Consider the following 23,930-nt stretch of genomic DNA (forward strand, 5'->3'; position numbering starts at 1 on the left):
GCAAGTTTAGGGTAAAACGTATAAAATACCTTAGGTTTATTATAACTATGGAAGGAATTAAGGTTAACCCTAAGAAGGTAGAGGCAATTTATAACTGGAAGCCCCCTTATATAGTAAAAGGAATCCAGTTCTTCCTTAGTTTTTATAATTTCTACCGCTAGTTTATCCGTGACTACGGAATTATAGTAAAACCTCTTATACAACTAACTAGGAAGGATATACCTTTTGTCTTTAATAATAGCTATATAGAGGCCTTTAAAGAGGTAAAGGATCGGCTTATCTCTTCCTTAATTCTTTATTACTATAACCCGGACCTTAAATTAATGCTAGAAATAGACGCCTCTAATAGGGTCGTAGCGGGAATCCTATTACAGTTATATCTAGACGGCGAATGGTACCCTATAGCTTTCTTCTTAAAGATAATGGACCCGGCTAAGTATAACTATGAAGTATATAATAAAGAAATGCTAGCTATTATTTAATTACTCTCTTAATGGCGCGCAGAGCTTAAAGGTATAAACTCCCGGATTAAGATATATATAGATTATAAAGCCCTAGAGTACTTTATAACTATAAAGTAGCTTATAGGGCGATAAGCCTAGTAGGCCGAAATACTCTCCTAATTCTTTTTTATAATTATATATTATTCTAGCAAGTAAAACTTTAAGGCTAATACTCTAACCCGAAGAGAATAAGACGTAGGACCCTAGGATAAGCTAAAGACCTAATATTAGACGCGCGNCCTNTTTTATCTAGAATAGCTTAACCCGCGGATCTTTAAGGAGCTAGACTNNTAGNAAAANNAGCTAGNACTAATNGAGGAGTNCTTAAATAAGCTAATAGGGCTAATTAACCGCCTCCTAACTATAAACCGCACGGCTAATGCCCTAAGGGCCCTCCGCAAATAAGCCGTGAAAGGAGACCCCGATTTTAAGATGGAGGAAGGATTGCTCCTATACTAGGAGCGGCTTATAATCCCTAACGTTAATAATCTATAGACTAAACTAATCCGCGAAGCTTATTACTAAGTCTTTATAGTATACCCTAGCAAGAACAAGACCCGTAAAATCATTAACTGCCGCTACTACTAGCTAAGAATAGTTGCGGATATTAATTAATATATACGGAACTATAAAGACTGCTAGAGAGCTATAATCCTACGGGATAAGACCCTAGGACTACTTAAGCCATTTCCAATACTAGAGCGCCCTTAGTAGTATATCTCTATAGACTTTTATAAACTACCTAGGGACCGTAACAGATACAATATGGTTATAGTTATAGTTAACCGCTTTAGTAAACGCCCGTTTTTAATTCTATGTTATAAGAATATTAATGCTAAAGAGGTAGCCTAGCTATATGTTTATTACGTCTACCGAATCTACAAACTACTAAATACTATTATATCCGATTACAGGCCGCAGTTTATATTAGCCTTCTGGAATAAGTTTACCCGAATCCTAGGTATTAAGCTAAAGCTTTCTACGGCTTATTACCCCCAGACAAACGGTTAAATAGAGATTGTAAATTAGTACCTAGACTAGAGGCTTAGGCCCTTTATTAACTATTTCTAGGACAACTGGTCTAAACTACTACCCTTAATGGACTACGCGTAAGTAACCTTACCCTATAACTCTATAGGGTTTGCCCCAATTTAGCTAGAAATGGGATACTTACCCCGTATAAGCTTTAACTAGAAAAGGCTAGAAGAACCCTAGACTATATAAGAGAAGCTATTTTATGCTAAGGCCTAACAGTACGCTAAACGATTGGAGGAGGCCTAGACGGTAGCCTGTAAGAACCTAGAAAAAGCTTAGAGGTTAATAGAACAGTAGGCGAATAAACACCGTTAAGAGCCCGATTTTGCCCCTAGCGATATAGTCTAAGTTATAACAAGGAATTGGAAGACCGAACGACCTAGCCATAAGCTAGACTACTAGATAGCAGGACCATATAAGGTTCTTAAGAAGATAGGTAACTTATATAAGATAAAGCTCCCAGACTTAATTAGGGTTCACCCTATCTTCTCGCTAAATAAGTTACGGAAAGCTATAAACAACCTATTGCCTAGACAAAAGAACGAGCCTCCCCTACTAGTTTAAGTAAACGGTGACAATAAATGGGAGGTTAACAAAATACTGGCCTGCAAGATAGTATAGGGAGTGCTAAAATACTATATCTAATGGAAGGGCTACAATCCTGACCTAACCTAGTACCCTATGTGGAACTTTATAGGCTACCCCTAGAAGCTTAAAGAATTTTATAACTAATACCCTAATACGCCTGGACCCCTAAAGTACCTAGACGAATGGATGGAATGCTAGCATAATAAAGACGATAAGTTACCGGAAGAATATAGGGATAAAAACGCCCTAAAGCCCTAATACAGCTATCTGCCAAATTCTGCTATATTCTACCGTTTTCTGCCAGTACTGTAAAATTTTAGATGTCCAGGAACTTTAACCGCCGGTTAAAGTTGTCTGATTGGTCAGATCCGTGCTAAGACTTTTAGCGGCTACTCTTTCTAGCCTAGTGCTTCTACTTAGCCCACAATCGCCCTTTGTACTTAGTTAGGACGGACTCATGTCCCCTTTTATCTCCTTATCTTATATTTTTGTAATCCTACGTTTATAAGCCTAGTGCTACCCTATTTTTTCTAACTAAGCCTAAGGGTAGGCTTTCTTTTAAAGAGGGGGGTAATGTAACGGCGCTATCGCACGTTACCTGCTAAATTCTGCCATATTCTGCCGACCTGCGATTGGCCCGCCTAAAGCTATCGCCTTGGCGGCTTACCCTATATATTTGTTTATATCGGTCCTGGCGACCCCTTTTTCCTTCTCTTTAGCTTAGTATCTTGGTAATACAGCATTTGTTCAAGCTTCGGTTTAGAGGCATTTGTTCGAGCCGTGACATAGTCTAGGGAGTGTATAGGCCTTCCGTAGTCCCAGAGTCTTTAATAACTTAGATAGGCTCGACAGATAGACAGTTTCGATACACAATATACTCTTTTCTTCTCTTCTTACTAACTGCTTTCCTACTGATTTCTACTAACTAACTACGGCCGACCGACAGACCTACAGCACCGTAACTTCTTGTTTGGAGAGAGACCTTCCCTCCTATAATACTAGAACGCCCCTAGTAGTATATCTTTATAGACTTTTATAAGCTACCTATAGACCGTAACGGATATAATATAGTTATAATTCTAGTTAACCGCTTTAATAAGCGCCCGTTCTTAATCCTATATTATAAAAATATTAATATTAAAGAAGCGGCCTAACTATATATCTACTACGTCTACCAAATCTACAGACTACTAGATACTATTATATCCAATTATAGGCCGTAATTTATATTAGCTTTCTAGAATAAGTTTACCCAGATCTTAAGTATTAGGCTAAAGCTTTTTATAGCATACTACCCCCCAAACAGATAGTTAGACGGAAATTATAAATTAATACTTAAATTAGAGACTTCAGCCCTTTATTAACTACTTCTAAGATAACTAGGCTAAATAGCTACCCCTAATAGACTATACCTAAGCAACCCTACCCCATAACTCTATAGGATTTGCCCCTATTTAACTAGGAAAAACTAAAAGGACCCTAAACCGTATATAAAAAACCATCTTATAAGGAAGCATGGCGGTACGCTAAGCGCTTAAAAGAAGCCTAGACGGTAGCCTATATGAATCTAAAAAAGGCCTAAAAATTAATATAATAGTAGGCGAATAAGTATAAGCGAGAGCTGTGACGGCTCGAACCATCGAACAAATGTCTTAATAGAGACTTGAACGAATGCTTGCAAGATCAAGCGAACGAATGCTGTATTACGAAGATATTAAGCTAAGGAGTAAGAGAAGGTGGTGAGGCCACGTCCATATACACATGCCAAGTCCTAAGCGAACCCCTGACTAGGTGACGCGCCCTAGCGCCGTCACAAGAGCCTAACTTTACTATAGGAGATATAGTCTAGGTTATAACAAAGAACTAAAAAATAGAACGACCTAGCCATAAGCTAGACTATTAGATAGTAGGACTATATAAAGTTCTTAAAAAGATAGGCAACTTATATAAAGTAAAGCTCCTAAATTTAATTAAAGTTTATCTTATTTTCTCTCTAGATAAACTATAGAAAGCCGTAAATAACCTATTACCTAGATAAAAGAATAAACCTCCCCTATTAATCTAAGTTAATAGCGATAATAAATAGGAAATTAAAGAAATACTAGCCTNTAAGCTTNTNAGGGNAANNTTAAAATATTATATTAGTTAGAAAGGGTATAACCTAGACCCTACTTAGTACCCTATATAGAACTTTATAGGTAGTCCCTATAAGCTTTAAAGGTTTTATAGTAGTTACCTTAACGAACCTAGACCCCTAAAGTACCTTAATAAGTAGATAAAGTATTAAAATAGTAAAGATAATAAGCTGCCTATTAAGTATAAAGATAAGAATACTTTATAGATATAATACGGACGTATAAAGCCTAAGGGCAGGCTTTTTTAAAGGGGGGGTAATATTACGGCGCTAGTAGAAACTAGTGGATTATAGCTAATAGATATTAGTAGATTATAGCGGATAGTTATAGATAGTCGCAAATAGTTTTATATAGTTTTAGATAATTGCTATTATATAACTAGAGGATTATATATAACGTTAAGCGGTACTACACTTTATTTCCTTTCCTTTCTCTAGCTTTAAATTCTTGTTTATAGACTACTAATTATATAGGCTTGCGTGTCCCTCTTACTATACTTATACCTTAATTAACTAAGTCGCTAATATATATATAAGGCTTTGTATAAGGCTCTATATAAGGCTCTATATAAAGCTCTATATTAGGTCCCCGCTATATTTCTAATAGCCTTTATATATACCTCTACCGCCTTATTTTTACCCTTCCTTTTTTCCTTATATCTTCCCTATCTAGGGAAGTACTAAAACGGCAGCTAGTAGAGGACTATTACTAGAACTAAATAACTATTGCTAGAACTAGATAACCGTTACTAGAACTAGATAACTATTACCAGAACTAGATAACCGTCGCTAGAACTAAATAACCGTTACTAAAACTAGATAGCTGTTACTAGAGCTAAATAACCATTGCTAGAACTATACAATTGTTATTAAAACTAGATAACTGTCGCTAGAGCTAGATAACCGTTACTAGAACTAAACAACCGTCGCTAAAACTAGATAACTGTTACTAAAACTAGATAACCATTATTAAAGCTAGACAACTGTTTCTAGAACTAGATAAATATTACTAGAACTAAATAACCATCGCTAGAGCTAGATAACCGTCGCTAAAACTAGATAATAATGACTAGCTAGCAAATACTATAAACAATTTAATTAATTGATTAAATTAAGGTAGTATAGATAGATAGGTATAAATAGGCAGATGCTAATAGGTAGGTAAATATAGATAGGTAAGTAGATTATAAGGCACATTGCTAGGGTATATAATAGGGAGTAGGTAAGCCAAGTATAAGTTATAAGGAGAGTTAATAGAAGAGGACGATATAGTAATAAGGGTAGGTAATAGCCTAAATATAGAGACGAACTAATAAGGAGGGAAGGGCTGTAAGCCTAAGGTGCTTATAAGGAGGTGCTAAGGGCTAGCCGAAGGCTAGCCTTAGCGACCCTTAAGAGCCCCTAGGCAATACAGCCGAGTAAAGGCCAAAATAACTGTAAGCTTTGCAGTGTGTGGAATTGAACGAGCAACTTGATTGTAAATCTATAGAAATCAAGTGATATAAATACATGAAAGTAGATCCCGAACTCCGAAGCCTATAACTCATTTCAAACGTATCCGAGACATACGAGGGTAGTGCTAACGTAGGTGAAACAGGGTAATATGCAAGGTCCGGTAGTCGGTTACAATAACCCTTATATTGCCCCCCCCTTCATTAGGGCTGGCCCCTAGCCTATATACCCAAATGAATTGATTTTTATATATAAAAAGGTAAGCAGTGCTAAAGCCTTACTTATATTGGGAAACAGGGAATAGGGAGCTAAGCAGCCTTAATAAAAACCTTAACCTATAACTAAAACCTAGTGGGAAAAAAGGTCTAATTTAGGTAGGAAAAGAGCGTCTACTATTAGAGAGTTGATCGTATATAATTAATAAGCTATAGCTCGTTTATGCGTCTTTATCTTAACGTCTTAACTGCCTTACCTTAGCCGCGTAATTAGTTTTTATAAGGAAGTAATGGCCAAATAGCTATACGAGTGTTTCCTTCCTTCTAAATTACACTGTTGTTACGGAGTAATATTGGCAATAAAAAGAGATTACGTAGAATCTAAAAGCTGCTGCTATTTTTTTTAGGTAAGCTATAGCTCTTAATGCAAGCTAAAGCTCTTAGAGCGACCAAAGCCTTATAGAAAGATAATTATATACGATCTTTAAGCCGTAGCTTATAAGACCTCCTACGATCTTAATAAGCCGTAGCTCTTAAAGTAAGTAGTAGCTTATAAGATTATATAGGATCTCTAAGCCGAAGCTCTTAAGGTAAGCCATAGCTTAATAAGAGACAACCGCCTACAGTTTACTCTTAGTAGCCCTTAGGCTAACAGCCAAAGAGTCTCTAGGTTAGGCTATAGCCCTTAAATAAGCCGTAGCTCTAAGACGAGCCGTAGCTCTAAGACGAGCCGTAGCTCTAAGACGAGCCGTAGCTCTAAGACGAGCCGTAGCTCTAAAAGATAATCGCCTGCGATTTAGTCTTGGCAGCTCTATAGCTAATAGCCAAAAAGTTTTTAGGTTAGCCATAGCCCTAAAATAAGTCGTAGCTTAGAGATTATATTTAATTTAGAAGAGAGGGTAATAGCTATAGCTTTAAAAACTAGCCGTTAGTTCTTTAGATAGCCATTAAATAGTAATTAGATAGCCTCTAGGGTAGCTATATCTCTTTAAGGACGTTTAACCTTTTAATCTCTATTAGTAGGACCTCTATAGTAAGTGAACCGCGGTTAGCTATAGAGTATTTATAAGCTTAATCGTATAGGATCCCCCTTAACTCCTACTAGAAAGCTTTTAGATAGCAATTAAATCGCCTTTAGGTCGCCGTTATAGCAGAGCTATACTACTATACTGCTAATTATATGCGGGTATACTAATAGCGTTAGGAGATAATCGCGTACGATCTAAATAGCCCTAACCCTTAGCTAAGTAGCTACTGTCTCCCTTATCTCCTAATCCGTATCTACTACTATAATATGCGGATACGATCTACTAGACGTCTTGCTAGTATAGCTACTCTATAGCATACGCAATCGTCTTAGGTAAAGGTAGAGGACCTAATTTATATTCTAACACCGTTATACGGATGTAATCTGCTAGGCGTTTACTAGTGTACCTACTATATCGCAGTAAACGCGATCGTCCTAGGTAAAAATAGAGGATTATAAAATTGCTTAAGGGCAAAGCCCTTAGCTTACTATAGGCTACTACCTATAAGGGTATAGGATTGGTTTAAATATAAGGCATATTACTAGGGTATATAGTAGGAAGTAGGTAAGCTAAGTATAAGTTATAAGGAGAGTTAATAGAAGAGGACGATATAGTAATAAGGGTAGGTAATAGCCTAAATATAGAGATAAACCAATAAGAAAGGAAGGGCTGTAAGCCTAAGGTGCTTATAAGGAGGTGCTAAGGGCTAGCCGAAGGCTAGCCTTAGCGACCCCTAAAAGCCCCTAGGCGATATAGCTAAGTAAGGGCCAAAATAACCCTTATATAGATATAGATAGGTAAGTAGATGCAGATAAGTAAATAGATATAGATAGGTAAGTAGATATAGATAGGTAGGTAGATATAGATAGGTAGGCAATATAGATAGGTAGGTAATATAGATGGATAAGTAAATAGATATAAATAGGTTTATATCTACTACTCTTAGTAGCTACTTTATATATATTATATAAAGAAGTATATACAATTTACCTTACTAGCCTTATAAATAGCTTTAAAATAGCCTTTATTTATTATTTATTATCTAAAATATACTATTAATATAAAAGAGGCAGATAGCTTTAAATATAATTATAGTTGCTAAATGCGTAAATTGTACGTAGGTTGCGCGTAGGTTGCGCGTAGGTTACGCGTAGGCTGCGTATTAAAAAAACACGATATAGGCTAGTCGGCTAAGTTGCTAAATGTTAGCGACTTAGTCAATCGAGGCACGAGTATGGTAAGAGGGACGCGCAAGCCTGTATAATTAGTAGTCTATAAACAAGAATCTAAAGCTAAAGAAAGAAAAGGAGATAAAGGTTAGCGCCGCTTAATGTTATATATAATCCTCTAGTTATATAACGGTAACTATCTAGAACTATATAAAACTATCTATAACTATTTATAACTGTCTATAACTATCCGCTATAATCTACTAATATCTATTAGCTATAATCTACCAGTTTCTACTAGCGCCGTAATATTACCCCCCCCCTCTAAAAAAGCCTGCCCTTAGGCTTTATACGTCCGTATTATATCTATAGGGTATTTTTATCTTTATACTTAATAGGTAGCTTATTATCTTCGCTATTTTAGCACTCTATTTACTTATTAAGGTACTTTAGGGGTTTAGGTTTATTAGAGTAATAACTATAAAACTTTTAAAGCTTATAGGGACTACCTATAAAGTTCTATATAGGGTACTAAGTAGGGTCTAGGTTATACCCTTTCTAACTAATATAATATTTTAATGTTCCCCTTATAAGCTTATAGGCCAGTATTTCTTTAATTTCCTATTTATTATCGCTATTAACTTAAATTAGTAGGGGAGGTTTATTCTTTTATCTAGGTAATAGGTTATTTATAGCTTTCTATAGTTTATCTAGAGAGAAAATAGGGTAAACTTTAATTAAATCTGGGAGCTTTACTTTATATACATTGCCTATCTTTTTAAGAACCTTATATGGTTCTACTATCTAATAGTTTAGCTTATAGCTAGGTCGTTCTATCTTTTAGTTCTTTATTATAACCTAAACTATATCTCCTACAGCAAAGTGAGGCTCTTGCCTATGCTTATTCGCCTATTATTATATTAATTTTTAGGCCTTTTTTAGATTTATATGGGCTACCGTCTAGGCTTCTTTTAAGCGCTTAGCGTACTACCGTGCTTTCTTATAAGATAGTTTTTCGCGTACGGTTTAGGGTCCTTTTAGTCTTTTCTAGTTAAAGCTTATACGGGGTAAGTAACCTATTTCTAGTTAAATAGGGGCAAATCCTGTAGAGTTATAGGGTAGGGTCGCTTGGGCATAGTTTATTAGGGGTAGTAGTTTAGCCTAATTATTTTAAAAGTAGTTAATAAAGGGCCGAAGTCTCTAATCTAAGTATTAATTTATAATTTCCGTCTAACTATCTATCTAGGGGTGGTATACGGTAAAAAGCTTTAGCTTAATACCTAAGATCTAGGTAAACTTATTCTAGAAAGCCGATATAAATTACGGCCTATAATTAGATATAATAGTATCTAGTAGTCCATAGATTTAGTAGACGTAGTAGATATATAGTTAGGCCGCTTCTTTAGTATTAATATTCTTATAATATAGGATTAAGAACGGGCGCTTACTAAAGCGGTTAACTAAAATTATAACTATATCGTATCCGTTACGGTCTGTAGGTAGCTTATAAAAGTCTATAAAGATATATTACTAGGGGCGTTTTAGTATTAGGAGTGGTTTTAATAGTCCCGGGGTTTTATCTTATAGGATTATAGATCTATAATAGCTATCGCAGTTCTATATATAACGGTTAATATCTATAACTATTTTAGGCTAGTAGTAGCGGTTACTAATAATCTTATAGGTCTTATTTCTTCTAAGGTAGGCCGTAGAGACCTAGGTATAAGCTTTGGCAATAAGCTAGGTCTATAAGTTCTGTTTTTTAGCTACTACTAGCCGTTCCTAGTACTTAAGTAATCCGTTTTTAAGGGACTATAGGCTAATAACGTTCTTTGCCTTTTTACACTACTTCTATAAAGAGGGGGTCGTTTGGTTAGCCTATAGTAGTTTATTAATAAGGTTAAGTTTAGAGGAGTTAATAGGATATATCTTAGCGCCTAAGGAGTCTATATTTAGTTCTGCCCGTATTTAGGGGTTAAGGTGTTTTAGTTATAGTAGCGTCTAAGTCTATAATAAGATCTTTATAGCCATCTAGTTATCTAGGTCTTACTTACGCCTTATAAGAGTGTCCGCACGGTTTATAGCGCCTAGTCTATATATAATTAAGAAGTTAAACTAAAATAGGGTATCTGCCTAGCGTACCTACTAAGCTATAAGGGCCTTAGTTATTATAAAGTATTCTAAGGCCTTATAATCTAAAACTACCTTAATCGGCTTAGGGGTCCCTTCTAGCTATATACGCCAGTGCTAAAAGCTAGAGATAATAGCTAGCATTTCTTTATTATAAATATAGTAGTTTAGCTTAGCATCTATTATAGTCTTCGAATAGTATATAATAGGGTACTACTTTCTATCTAGTTGCTTTTAGGAAAAAACACTAGCTATCGCGCCGTTTAAGGCATTAGTTTCTAGTATTAAGGGCCATTCTAGGTTAAAATAGGCAAGTAGGGGAGCTAATACTAGCTGTTTCTTAAGCTTATTAAAGGCCTACCTATATATAGCGTTAAAGTAGAAGGGCTGGTCTTTTCTAGTAAGACGGTTAAGAGGCTGGGTAATCCTACTGTAGTTCTTAATAAAGTATTAGCAGAAGTTACAAAAACCTAAAAATAATTATACCCCCTTTACGGTCCGTGGGGGTGCCTACTGTCAGATAATCTGTATTCTCAGAGGCGTAGGACGTGCACGAGTCACGTGCATTGTAAACATCTTCGTCTAAGCCTAGGGGCCCTAGGTCGACCAACGATCAAGACACGAACAACATCAATCAATTAATCAACCCATTTCATTAATGAATAGCTCTATTTGAGTTATCTGACAGTTATGAGCCCAGTCCGCCGACACAAGAAGCTTTTCAGCTATTACTCAATCATTTAAAGAAATTCTACCTCATCGTCAGACTCTGACACCTCATCGTCAAGGACGCAGACTCTGACAGAAATTCTACCTCAATTGTCACAGGACGATTCTGACACGAGACTCCACGAGATTCCACGAGATTCCACCTCAATCGTCACAGGACGATCCTGATAACAAGGACGATCCTGACGACAAGGACGATCCTAACGACAAAATACCATCTCAATTCCTCCTTTGCCTATCAGTTAAATGACTCCACCAACATCGAGTTCATCGACTACAATCATCCTCAATAAGCCAGAAGACTGGGAACAATGGCTATGGTAACTCCGAGCCCTCATAAATTAGTAAATTTGGGCCCACGTTGACCCAGCCACAGAAGCACCTTAAGAAGGTCTACTTAAAAAAAAACCACCTTATCTAAAGGTTATAGATTTTAATGAGAATGCAACCTTATATGCACAGCTCTCGACGAATTAATAGAAAGCGTACGAGAATAGTAGACAATACTATAACTAGGATATAAAGTACTTCCTAAAACAGGAAAAGTATCTGTAATAGATACGCACCTAGATTACGACCACAGTATTAATTTAGAAGAAGCTACTACTTAACCCTTCCTTAATAGTTAAAGAATAGCTATCCTAATTAAAGGAGAATATAGAACCTACCTTATTATTTATTAGAAAGAAGGTATAACGCTAGTACACAAAAGCCCTTAAGGGGTTTAAACACTTATTAAAATTAAATTAGTGGTTAGATTAATGGGAACACGTAATAGTACTAGGAGAGAAGTATAAGATCCCTTAAATATCCGATAGAATCTAGCTTTAAGATTTAATAGAAGTTATTTAACCTTTTAGCGACGCCTACTATATAAAGTACACTACTAAGTTAAATAACCCGCAGAAGTTAAGATCTTCCAAATACCGCAGAGTAGTAAAGGAGCTGTAAGAAGGACTTAGAACACCCTTAAAGAAAGCTAATACTACTATAAAAGGGAGTACCTTTAATATAGACTTCGTAGAGTAAGCCATTAAGGATTACTCTAATACTATTACGGCACTGGCAAACTGCCGCAGATTGCCGTCACGTGATGGCAAAGTGCGGTTACGTGACCGGAGGATTATATATAACTTTAAGCAGTGCTTCCGTTTTTCCCCTTTCCTTTCTCTAGCTTTGGATCCTCGTTTATAGACAATCCAATTATATAGGCCTACGCGTCTCTCTTACCGTGTCTATACCTCGATTAACCAAGTCGCTAATATTATTTAAAGCTTATACTACTCTTTCTTCCTAAAAAGGAACTTAAATATATCTACAAACCCTAAGGATAAGACCCTAAGGACATCACTAGAACTATAAGGACAGGACAGAACTAAAAGGATACGTATAATATAAACCCTAAGAATAGGACACGTACGGACCAGAACCCCCAAAAATAAATAAAATACTAGAAATTATCTAATACTCCTACTACTATGCCAAGAAACACAGTAGCCGGCAAAGCAGCTATAGGACCCTCGACTACCTCTAATAGTAAAACAGTTACTGTCTTAACCCCCTAGGCGGATCTTACGGCAGCTAATGCCGAAATTAAACAGCTACGAGAACTGCTTAAAACTAGAGACACCCCTATATTTAGCGATGACTTATTAGATAGACTTGCTATAGTCCTTAAGGCCCTAGCCTAATGTATAGTATTAGCATTGTCGCGGTTTATAAAGGTTGTAGACCCCCTATCGCTTACAGACGGAACTAACCCTATATTTAATAATTAGAAGCTTTAATTATAAGATAAGCTTAAAGTTAATAAGGACTACTTCCCTACTGCTCGAGCTAAGATGGCCTATATCTTCGGCCGCACTGGCGGAGACGCCTAGACGCACCTATGTCCGCAATATGCTGTAGACTTAGCAGACCCTTTTGTCTCAGAAGAAGAAATAATCGACTACCTATCTTCTATTTATAAGGACCCCTTTAAGATATAGAATGCCCGCCTTAATTATAAAAGCCTAAATATGAAAATAACGGAGACCTTTTTAGCCTTCTAGACCCGCTTTCTGCACCTAGCCGGCTAAGCCTAAATTCCCTATAAAGACCTACTGCTAAACCTCTTTGATAAGCTTACCCTAGACCTATAGCGCGCCATACTGCCAGTTTATACTACTATATAGACGCTAAAGGTACTTATAGACTACTATCTAGCTATTAACTAAGGCCTCCGTCGAATTAAGGTATAAACTAAGCGGTATAAAGCCAGAAACTCTTCTAACCAGACTATAAGCACTATAAAAACGGCCTATAATGCCCTAGTACGATCTACAACTCCTACAGTACTAGCTATACAGCCCGCCGTTAATCTAGCAGCTAGCCGTATAGCTAGCCCTACTACGGGCCTAGCGTTTACTCAGCCTACCTATAGCAGCCCCTATAGATAGGCTCTTAGCAACCAAGGAGCTTACTTTTTATATAGTTAGAAAGACTATTTTATAAAAGACTACCCGATAAAGGCAAAAGTAGATAAGGTTCTGCTAATCTAGGAGGACAGTATAGAGTCGGAAAAAGAGGAACCCTAAAGAAAGACTCCTCTCTAGGGTTGAAAGGGATTAATATATTACATATTAATCTAGGTCGGCTAGTTAGTAGAAGAAGCTGCACTATCCCTTGTACTTTATTCCGCAATAGATATTAAGTTTTAACCTCTGCTTTAGCTAACTTTAAAGCAAATGCCTTTACCTTAATAGACACCCAGTGTACTATAAAGTTGGCTAACTTTTTAAACGCACCCCTTAAAGAACTACCTAAACCAATTCCTATTCGCGGGTATAACGGACGGATAGGGCTACCTATTATAACTATCTTACGGATTTACCTTCGTGTTAACGAATAAAGGTAGTATAATGTCCCCTTTCTTATTACGGACCTAGGAAGCCACGATATAATCTTAAGAAGAAAATGGCTGGCCTATTTAGGCTTATAGCTTAACGTATGGGGTAGACAGCTAATCTAGCCTAAAACCCTACCCCTAACCCCTTCCTTTATAAAAGAAATTAGTATTATAATAGAAAACCTTATACAACCCTAGATTAATACTATTTACTAGGCCGATGCTATGCGTAGGGACTAGGCCTTTAAGAAAGATATACGGCTTAATCCGCAACGGATCCGTATATTACGCTGACCCTAGACTACCTATATTACGCCACCCGCACCAAAGACCTAGGAAGTTAATAGTGACCTACCTAAGTTCCCTATAGAGAACTTAGGCCCTACGCAGCTATAAAGGAAGGCTAGGAATACTAGACGCTATACTAAACTAATAGACCGGAAGGACAATTTACGGAAAATAAAACGTAAGCTAAGGAAGATTATAAACCCTACACCGCAAAATACGGCCCGATAAAAGCCCGTAAAGAAACCTATAGACCTCCCACTAGTTAATATCTGCTACATTGGTGCCGTAGGATTCTACCAGAACTTAGTCCAACCTAATACCGTTACTTTTACGACTAGCTTATATGAAATTAATTAAATAATTAAGGAAAAGGAAAGTAAGCTTAGTAGATAGGGAAATAAGCTTACGGACGAGGAGCTAGTAGAACAAAAACTACCCTATTAATACTGGAAATTCAAGGACGTATTCTCTAAGGCAGCGTCCGATATACTCCCGCCTCACCAACCGTACGACCATAAGATCGAGATTGAGCCAGATAAAGAAAACACCCTTAGCTTTAGCCCCCTTTACTAGCAGTCTACTGCCGAATTATAGGCTATAAAGTAGTACCTTATTAATAACCTAGATAAAGGCTTTATTAAGCCTAGCTAAGCCCCTTTTAACTTACCTATTCTTTTTGCTAAAAAGCCAAATAAAGGACTCCGTTTCTATATTGACTACCATAAGCTAAACAATATAACCCGCAAGGACCGCTATCCACTGCCCCTACTTAATAAGACTCTAGCCCGAATAAGTAGAGCTAAGGTCTTTATAAAGCTCGATATCCGCTAAACCTTCTACCGAATTAGGATAGACCCTAGGTTTAAGGATCTTACTACATTTTAGACTTATTACGGAACGTATAAATATAAGGTACTTCCTTTTAGACTAACTAACGGACCGGCTATATACCAGCGGTATATAAACAATGTACTCTTTAACTACCTTAACGACTTCTATACGGCCTACCTAGATAATATTATAATCTACTTTAAGAATAAGCTAGAATACGAGGAGCACATCTATAAAGTCCTATAACGGCTCCGCGAGGCTAGCCTCTAGGTCGATATTAAGAAGTCGGAGTTTAGTGTTAAGCGTATAAAGTACCTAGGGTTTATTATTAGTACGGATGGAATCGAGACCGACCTAGAGAAAACGGCCATAATTACCTAGTGGGCACCCCCACGGACCGTAAAGGGGGTATAATCATTCTTAGGTTTCTATAACTTCTACCGACGCTTTATTAAGGACTATAGCAAGATTACTAGGCCTCTTAACCGCCTTACCTAAAAAGACCAGCCCTTTTACTTTAACGCTGTATGTAAGCAGGCCTTTGACGAGCTTAAAAAACGGCTAGTCTCAGCCCCGCTACTTACCTACTTTAACCCCAAACGGCCCTTAATGCTAGAAACTAATGCCTTAGATAGCGTAATAGCTAGTGTTTTCTCCCAGAAGCAACCGGACGGAGAATAGCACCCTATTACATACTATTTAAAGACTATAATAGACGCTAAGCTAAACTACCCTATCCATAATAAAGAAATGCTGGCTATTATCTTTAGCTTCTAGTACTGGCGAGCATAGTTAGAAGGGACCCCCAAACCTATCTAGGTAGTTTTAGATTACTAGGCCTTAGAATATTTTATAACAACAAAGGCCCTTACGGCCCGGCAGGCTCGATAGGCGGATATCCTATCTTAGTTTAACTTCTTAATTATATATAAGCTAGGCGCCATAAACCGTGCGGATGCCTTTATAAGGCGTAGACAGGACCTAGACGACTAGGTAGCCGTAAAGATCTTATTACGGACCTAAACGCTACTATAACTAGAATACCTTAACCCCTGGATATAAACAGAACTAAATACGGACTCTCTAGATACCGAGATATATCCTATTAACTTTATGGAACTTAACCTTATTAATAAACTGCTGCAGATAAACCGTACAGCCCCGTCTCTATAAGAGTACCATAAAAAGACAAAGGATATTACCAGCCTATAGTCCCTTGAAAATGGACTGCTTAAGTACCACAAATGGCTAGTAGTAGTAGAGGAATAGAACTTACGGACTCGGCTTATTACCGAAGCACATACCTAGGTTTCTACGGCTTACCCTAGAAAAAATAAGACCCGTAGGATTATTAGCAACCGCTACTACTGGCCTAAAATAGTTATAGATATTAACCGCTATATACGGAACTGTAACAACTGTTGTAGGTTTATAATTCCACAAAATAAGACCTTAGGACTATTAAAGCCACTCCCAATACCAGAACGCCCCTAGCAGCATATCTCTATAGACTTCCATAAGCTGCCTCTAGACCGTAACGGATACAATATAGTTATAATCCTAGTTAACCGCTTTAGCAAGCGCCCGTTCTTAATTCCCTGTTACAAGAATATTAATACTAAAGAGGCGGCCCGACTATATATTTACTACATTTATAGAATTTATGGACTACTAGATACTATTATATCCGATTGCGGGCTATAGTTTATATCGGCCTTTTAGAACGAGTTTACCCAGATCTTAGGTATTAGGCTAAAGCTTTCTACGGCCTACTACCCCTAGACAGATAGTTAGACGGAGATTATAAATTAATACTTAGACTAGAGACTCTAGCCCTTTATTAACTACTTTTAGGACAATTAGGGCGAACTATTACCCCTAATAAACTACGCCCAGGCGACCCTACCCTACGACTCTATAGGATTCGCACCTATTTAGTTGGAAATGGGTTATTTACCCCGTATAAGCTTTAATTGGGAAAGACCAAAAGGACCCCAGACTATACGTAAAAAGCTATCTTATAAGGAAGCCTAGCAGTACGCTAAGCGCTTAGAAGAAGCCTAGAAAGTAGCCCGTACGAACCTAAAAAAGGCCTAAAAATTAATAGAATAATAGGCAAATAAGTACAAACGCGAGCCGGACTTTACCGTAGGCAATATAGTCTAGGTTACGACAAAGAACTAGAAGATAGAACGGCCTAGCCGTAAGCTAGACTATAAGATGGTAGGACTATATAAGATTCTTAATAAAGTAGGCAACTTGTATAAGGTTAAACTTCCGGATTTAATTAAGGTCCACCCTATCTTCTTGCTAGATAAGCTATAAAAGGCTATAAACGACCTATTACCCGGACAAAAGAACGAACCGCCCCTGCCGATTTAAGTTAATGGCGACAATAAATGGGAAATTAAAGAAATACTGGCCTGTAAACTTGTAAGGGGAACGCTAAAGTATCGTATTAGCTGGAAAGGATACAACCTAGACCCCACTTAGTACCCTATATGGAACTTTATAGATAGTCCCTATAAGCTTTAGGAGTTCTATAGCCGTTACCCTAACAAACCTAGACCACTAAAGTACCTAGATAAATGGATGGAATGCTAGTATAATAAAGACGATAAGCTACCGGAAGAGCATAAAGACAAAAATGCCCCACGAGTGTAATACGGACGTACAAAGCCTAAGGGCAGGCTTTCTCGAAGGGGGGGTAATGTTACGGCACTAGCAAACTGCCGCAGATTGCCGTCACGTGATGGTAAAGTGCGGTCACGTGACCGGAGGATTGTATATAACTTTGAGCAGTGCTTCCGTTCTTCCCCTTTCCTTTCTCTAGCTTTGGATCCTCGTTTATAGACAATCCAATCGTACAGGCCTACGCGTCTCTCTTGCCGTGTCCGTGCCTCGATTGACCGAGTCGCTAACAAATACTACTAAAGGTTTACGAAGAGGAAGAGCCTTAGTATATAGTAGACGCTTAAAGAGAGTCGGGACACTAGTAGATAAGGAGACGTCCTATAAGAAGCTAACGCCTAAGTACTTAGCGTGCGGAATACGAGGACACTCCCTACGGGACTATTAGTGTTTATTTAAAGATAAGAGACCTATAGGAGTTATAATAGGAGATGCGCGCATTAATAGGGTACTAAAGAAGGTAGAAAAGAATAAGAATCTCACTAACTAAGTTATAAAGATTAGACTTAAAGAATAGGAAGATAAGGCTTAATAATAACAGGACGAGAGTTAGGAAGTTAAGATTAAGGGAGAAGCTAATGCAATATTCCTAGAATCGTATTACATAGGTTAAATCCATCTACTAAAGCTATTAACTATTCTTAACTTAGGAACTACTCTTTACATCTTTAATAACCTCTTTTGTTTTTATAATTTTAGGAAAGCTTTAAAATATAAATATATCATCGCTAGCAGCTTAGAAGTGCCTATACTAGGTTACGGCGATATTAATATCTAAGTTATAAAACCAGATAAGAGTAAGGGAACCCTACGTCTTAAGGACGTTGCCTTTTATACGGACTTTAATATAAACCTTATGTCGTTCCGTCTACTTTAAAAATAAGGGTACTACTAGGACAATAAAGGAGATAACAATCTTCTAGTTTGGAAGGATAATATAATCTTATATTAAATGGAAGAACGTTACGGATAATAGACTATTAAATACGTCCAACTAGGAAGTCTATTAGCGTTTAATATAAGCTAATTGCTACGCTAAAGGAAGCGCAGAGCATTATTAAGAGACGCTTGTCCAGATTTAAAAGGAGATATACGTTTATAGTATCTACGTCTAGGTTATCTAGGACCTATAAGCCTTTATTATTTAGGTATTAACGCCCTAGGAGTTAAGCTTTAAGGCCCTAAGACGACGGAATGTTAATACTGTAGTCTCGCTAAAATTAAGCGTTAGGTCTTATAAAGGTTCTTAAAATAGAATATTAATAAACCCTATCTTAACCTCTATATTAACTAAACTAACCTTAAAAAAGCGTATACTGGATTTATATAAGTTATGCTTATCTATAACACTTTCTTAGGAAGATCCTTCCCGTATTTTATAATAACGTATAGTAAGGAGAAGGAGACACTATAAGTACTTAAAGATTTTATCTAATGGATTCGTCTAAGGTATAACCTTAAAGTTAATACTATTAGATTAGATAACGAGCTAGGGAGAAGGAGAACCCTTAAATAGCTACGGACTTAAGGGATTATATTTAAGCCTTTAGCGCTATATACCTAAGCTTAGAATGGTACCGCCAAACGCTTAGGGGGTGTAATTATTAAAAGAGCATAGGTAATAAGAATTGCTGCTAATTTACTATATAACTTATAGGACAAGATTATTAACTGTATAGTCTACCTTTAAGATTAAACGCCATAAGAAAGCAATAGATGGAAATTGCTATATAAGAGGTTCTATACCTTCCTAGCTAATAAGAGATTAAGAAAACCACAACTAGCGCACCTAAAAGCCTACGGCTATAGGGTGTATGTAATAACATCGGACGCCTAGCTAAAGAAGAAAAGGCTAAGCAAGCTAGATCCGTAAGCCTATATCGGCTACCTTATTGGCTATAACTTTACCAATATCTATAGGATCTGGATCCTATATAAAGGTATCGTCATCTCTACTAGGGACGTTATCTTTAATAAGAAGATGTTCTTTAACGGCAAGTAAACGGACATCTTAAAGAACCTATACGCTGAGTTAGACACGCTAATTAAGAAGATTTAACTCCTTAATACCTTAACTAAGAATAAGGTCCTTTTAGAAGATAATAAAAAAATATTTAAACCGTTAATTTAAGAGGAAGATAATAATAACATCGATAAGCTAGTTTAAACCTTTAATAAGTTAGCAGATCTTAAGCTTATAAGAGCTCTTAAAGATATATACTGTATTCTACCTCTAATAAAAGAAGATAAAGAATCTCTATGTGCCTTTTATGTTAAGTATTCTATAAAGTTAGATATATAAGGTACTAATTAAGATGTCGCTTATTAAGCAGGAAATATATTTAATACTTAGGGGGTGTCCAATAACTTAGTTAAAAACTTGTTTAAGGAAGCCAGTAATAATAGGTTTAAAGACTTTATTACTAAAAGGATTACGTTAGCCTATTACGGCGCCTTCTTAGCAGGAAGAAAGTTTAACCTTAATAGTTAACTTAACAATAATAAGCTAAAATTAGGCAGAATACGCAATATTAGATTATATAGGAAGAATCTACCTCCGCTACCCTAGTTAATCTAGGACCTTAATACGCATCCTCTTTAAAATTAGTTCTAAGAGGCTTAATAAGCCTATCTCCAATCTTATTATTAAATAAGGTCGTTTTAAGAAATAGATAAAAAGTACGTAAAGGGATAGCAGGTTCTTAGCTTAATGTAGGTGTTCGTCTATAAGACGGATAAGCACAGATTTCTCTAGAAATGTAAGGCACGCTTAGTAGTCTGCAAAAATTAATAGGCCCCAGGAGACCTACCTATGAGAGCTACTATATTAGCTAGTACAACCTTCTAAACCCTTATAGCGATTACTATAAAATTTAACTTAGAGATAACACAGATAGATACAGTTAATGCGTTTATTTATTGCGATTTTAATAAGGTTATTTATATAAAGCTACCGCTAGGGTTTAATAAAGGAAAGACAAACAAAGTACTGCGTTTAAGAAAAGCCCTATATGGACTACGACGATCACCACTATTATAGCAGAAGAATCTTATAAGCTTATTAAACGAATTAGGTTTTAAAGAAGTACCCTAAAAGCCGTGTGTTATACTAAAAGGTAAAATAGTTATCTTCTTCTACGTTAATAATATTGTCTTCTGCTATTAAAAGACAGATAAAAAGAAAGCTTAAAAAGTAATAAAGGAGCTAAGTAAGGAATACTAGATAAGTACCCTTAGCGAGCTAAAATAGTTCCTAAAAATCTACGTGCTACGTAATTATAGCTAAAGGCTCCTATAGCTATCCCAGGAAGCCTATATTAAGAAGATAGCTAACTAGTATAAGATAGATCTTAGAGGGCGTCTTTTAGACACCCCTATAGCAGAATTAGAACTCCTCTCTACCGATTACTATATAATCCGTCTGACGCGTCTATCCCCTAATATAAACCTATTAGTCCGTCCTATATCCCTACTAGCTTCTACAATACTATATTAGAGAAAACTAGGTTTAGTACTCTATATAGCCACTATAACGCGTCCGGATATTGCCTTTGCAGTATTACGGCTAGTAAGGTTTAATTAGGACCTAAGCTAAGAGCACTATTAAGCGGTAGATAGAGTTATCTAGTACCTATATAGTACGAGGAGTAGAGCAATCTACTATAGAGGAGATAAGGAAGGAATAAATAATAGAGGGAGAGATAAAGGAATACGCGACTAAGGACGAGATAACGGAGACGGTAGAAGTAAAGCGCAATTATTTATCTATGCTAGCGACGCATTATTTACGGACAACTCCGTCAATAGAAAGAGCTCGTAAGGATATATTATAAAGCTATTTAGGGGGCTAATCGCCTAAAGAGCAAATAAGCAGGGTATAGTTATAATGTTAAGCACAGAAGCTAAGCTGTTAGCCCTATTACAGACAGTAAAGGAAGCTATCTTTATTAGTAGGCTGTTTAAAGTAATAACGTTACAACTAAACGAGCCCTTAATTATTAACTATAATAACACCTAGACGCTCTAACTAATTATAGAAGACACGGTAAAGCTAATCACAAAGCTCCGATACGTTAACATCTATTAATACTGGCTATATTAGGAATACGCAAAGAAACAAGTACAATTTTGATGGACAGTAACGAAGGAGATAATTGCTAATAGACTTACAAAGGCCCTGCCTAAGCAGAGGTTTTAAAGCTTTATTAATATAATTGGGATGGTAGATATTAAGGAGCGGCTAAATAAGAAGAAGCAACTAGAGGACCTAAGGGAGAATATCAGAGCAAGACGGAAGGATTTAGATGAGATTATGGTTCAATTAACGCATTAACGGACACGAGAAGGTGGTTAGCTTTGACCTCAAAGAGCTCGAAGCTAAGGGGGTGTGTCAGATAATCTGTATTCTCAGAGGCGTAGGACGTGCACGAGTCACGTGCACGGGTCACGTGTATTGTAAATATCTTCGTCTAAGCCCAGTGTCAGAATTAAGCGAGAGGTGCTGACTAAGCTCTGGACACATTGCAAGGTCGAGCTCTGCACGCAATCTATATAGACATCAACCGCATCTACTGCATCACGAATTAATCAATATTCATCGTCTGCGTCATCTCTATCATCAATTAGACCCTCAAGACTGCTCCGCTGTGACCTTATGACCTTGTAATTCCAACAGGTTATGAGCCCGGGTAGCAAATCTCTCCCGGGTAGCAACACCTCCTGACTCAAAAATCGACCCCCAAAAATGACCTCCTCTACCTCAACCTCAACGACACCTACGTACGATCACAAGGCAGGCAAAATCGTCATTTTAATAGAGACAACTTTGCAGACTGGGAGCGCACCTGCAAGGCAGCCCTAATCATGTCAGAGGGCTAGGATTTTGTCACTGGTACAGAGGACCTAAATTAAGTTAATTTAGCTGACGGAAGAAGAAGACAAGGGGAAGCAAACAAGATCATCTATAATTCGATAGGAGACAACCGTCAGGAAGAAATGCGTGTGATGATAAAGGCGTACGATATTCAAGGAATGTGGGAAGGAATGAAGAAGTTTAATAAGGCTAATGACGAGGTCTACATCTCTAGACTCCGCAGAGAGTTCTACAGCACTATATTCGACCCTACGAAGATGCGAATTGTTAAGTTCCTCTATATACTTAATCGATTCAAGATTAATCTAGCCTTAACGCCTCGAGCACTTACTAACAACGATATCAAAGAGCAGCTTCTCTTAGCCCTCCCGAGCGATGTCACGTGGCAGAATGCGAAGACCTAGTGTCTACGAGATAAATGAGACCTTAAGAGCTATATTACCCTCCTTTAGGAGCAAGAGACTACTCTCCCTACACAAGTACAAAATGCAGCACTTGTACACGAGAGGAAAGACGAACTTAGGGGGAGAAGGGGAAACTAAGGTCGAGGTTAAATAAGGGGCAAAGGTCGTGCTGGTAGATTCAATTATTCCTTATCGCGTTATCGCTATAGCTTATCGTCTTAAGTAAGCAAAGAGCCAAGACGACTAGAAAGAGACAAGTGTAGAGTATATTATTAAAAAGGTTACTACCAGAAAGACTGTCCTCTGCTTAAATAATTCCAACTTAATAACGCTAAGAAGACAGGTTAAGGTGCTCCTAAGGTAGAGGAAGTAGGAAATGTAGTAATAGCTAAGGAAAAATTTAACAGCGATTTAATCTACCTTAACCCTAACCCTAAATATACTATACTTATAACAACGTCTCTAGCTTAGGCTTTTAACTTAGGTGCAACTAAGCACTTTATTAGTAACCAATTAGACCTAATATACTTAAAGAGATAGAATACGCTATAATAGGTCCGTACTACGAATAGGACCGTTATCCCTACTATAGGCTATAGTTAAGTCTAAATCGGTACCCTAAAGCTAAAAGACGTCTAGCTTATACCTTTGTTTAAGACAATTAAGCTAATCTTAGTAAGGACTCTCACTCAGGAAGGCTACTTGATTACTTTTAATATGGATAATTAAGCTACTAGCGAATATAAATTAGGGGCGACATTTAAGGCTATTATAAGGAATAACCTCTACGTACTATAAGAGCATTAGGAAGCATTTAATACAACGGCGGAAGTATACAATTTATAACCAAATATTAGTAAAACGGATACTAAGCTATAGCACCGCCGAACTGGACATACAAATTACAGCGACCTATTTAAGCTACAGCACTCCTCACTAGGCATAAAGCTTAAGAAGAGAGTAGTACTAGTTG

General features: G+C 37.1%; 1 protein-coding gene across 1 annotated transcript; it reads left to right on the forward strand.

Annotated features, from left to right (window-relative positions):
- The first annotated feature begins 22,381 nt into the window (after positions 1–22,381).
- Positions 22,382–23,345, forward strand: K441DRAFT_657977 (uncharacterized protein). Its single transcript, XM_067648271.1, has one exon. It carries the CDS (start codon positions 22,676–22,678, stop codon positions 22,955–22,957), a length of 282 nt encoding a protein of 93 aa, XP_067505464.1. The 5' UTR covers positions 22,382–22,675; the 3' UTR covers positions 22,958–23,345.
- The last annotated feature ends 585 nt before the right edge of the window (positions 23,346–23,930 follow it).

The sequence above is a fragment of the Cenococcum geophilum genome, assembly GCF_001692895.1.
Source record: "Cenococcum geophilum 1.58 unplaced genomic scaffold K441scaffold_15, whole genome shotgun sequence".
Classification (NCBI taxonomy): domain Eukaryota; kingdom Fungi; phylum Ascomycota; class Dothideomycetes; order Gloniales; family Gloniaceae; genus Cenococcum; species Cenococcum geophilum.

Excerpts from the sequence above, each read along its gene's own strand:
- K441DRAFT_657977 (XM_067648271.1), top strand. The coding sequence starts at position 22,676 with ATGCGTGTGATGATAAAGGCGTACGATATTCAAGGAATGTGGGAAGGA.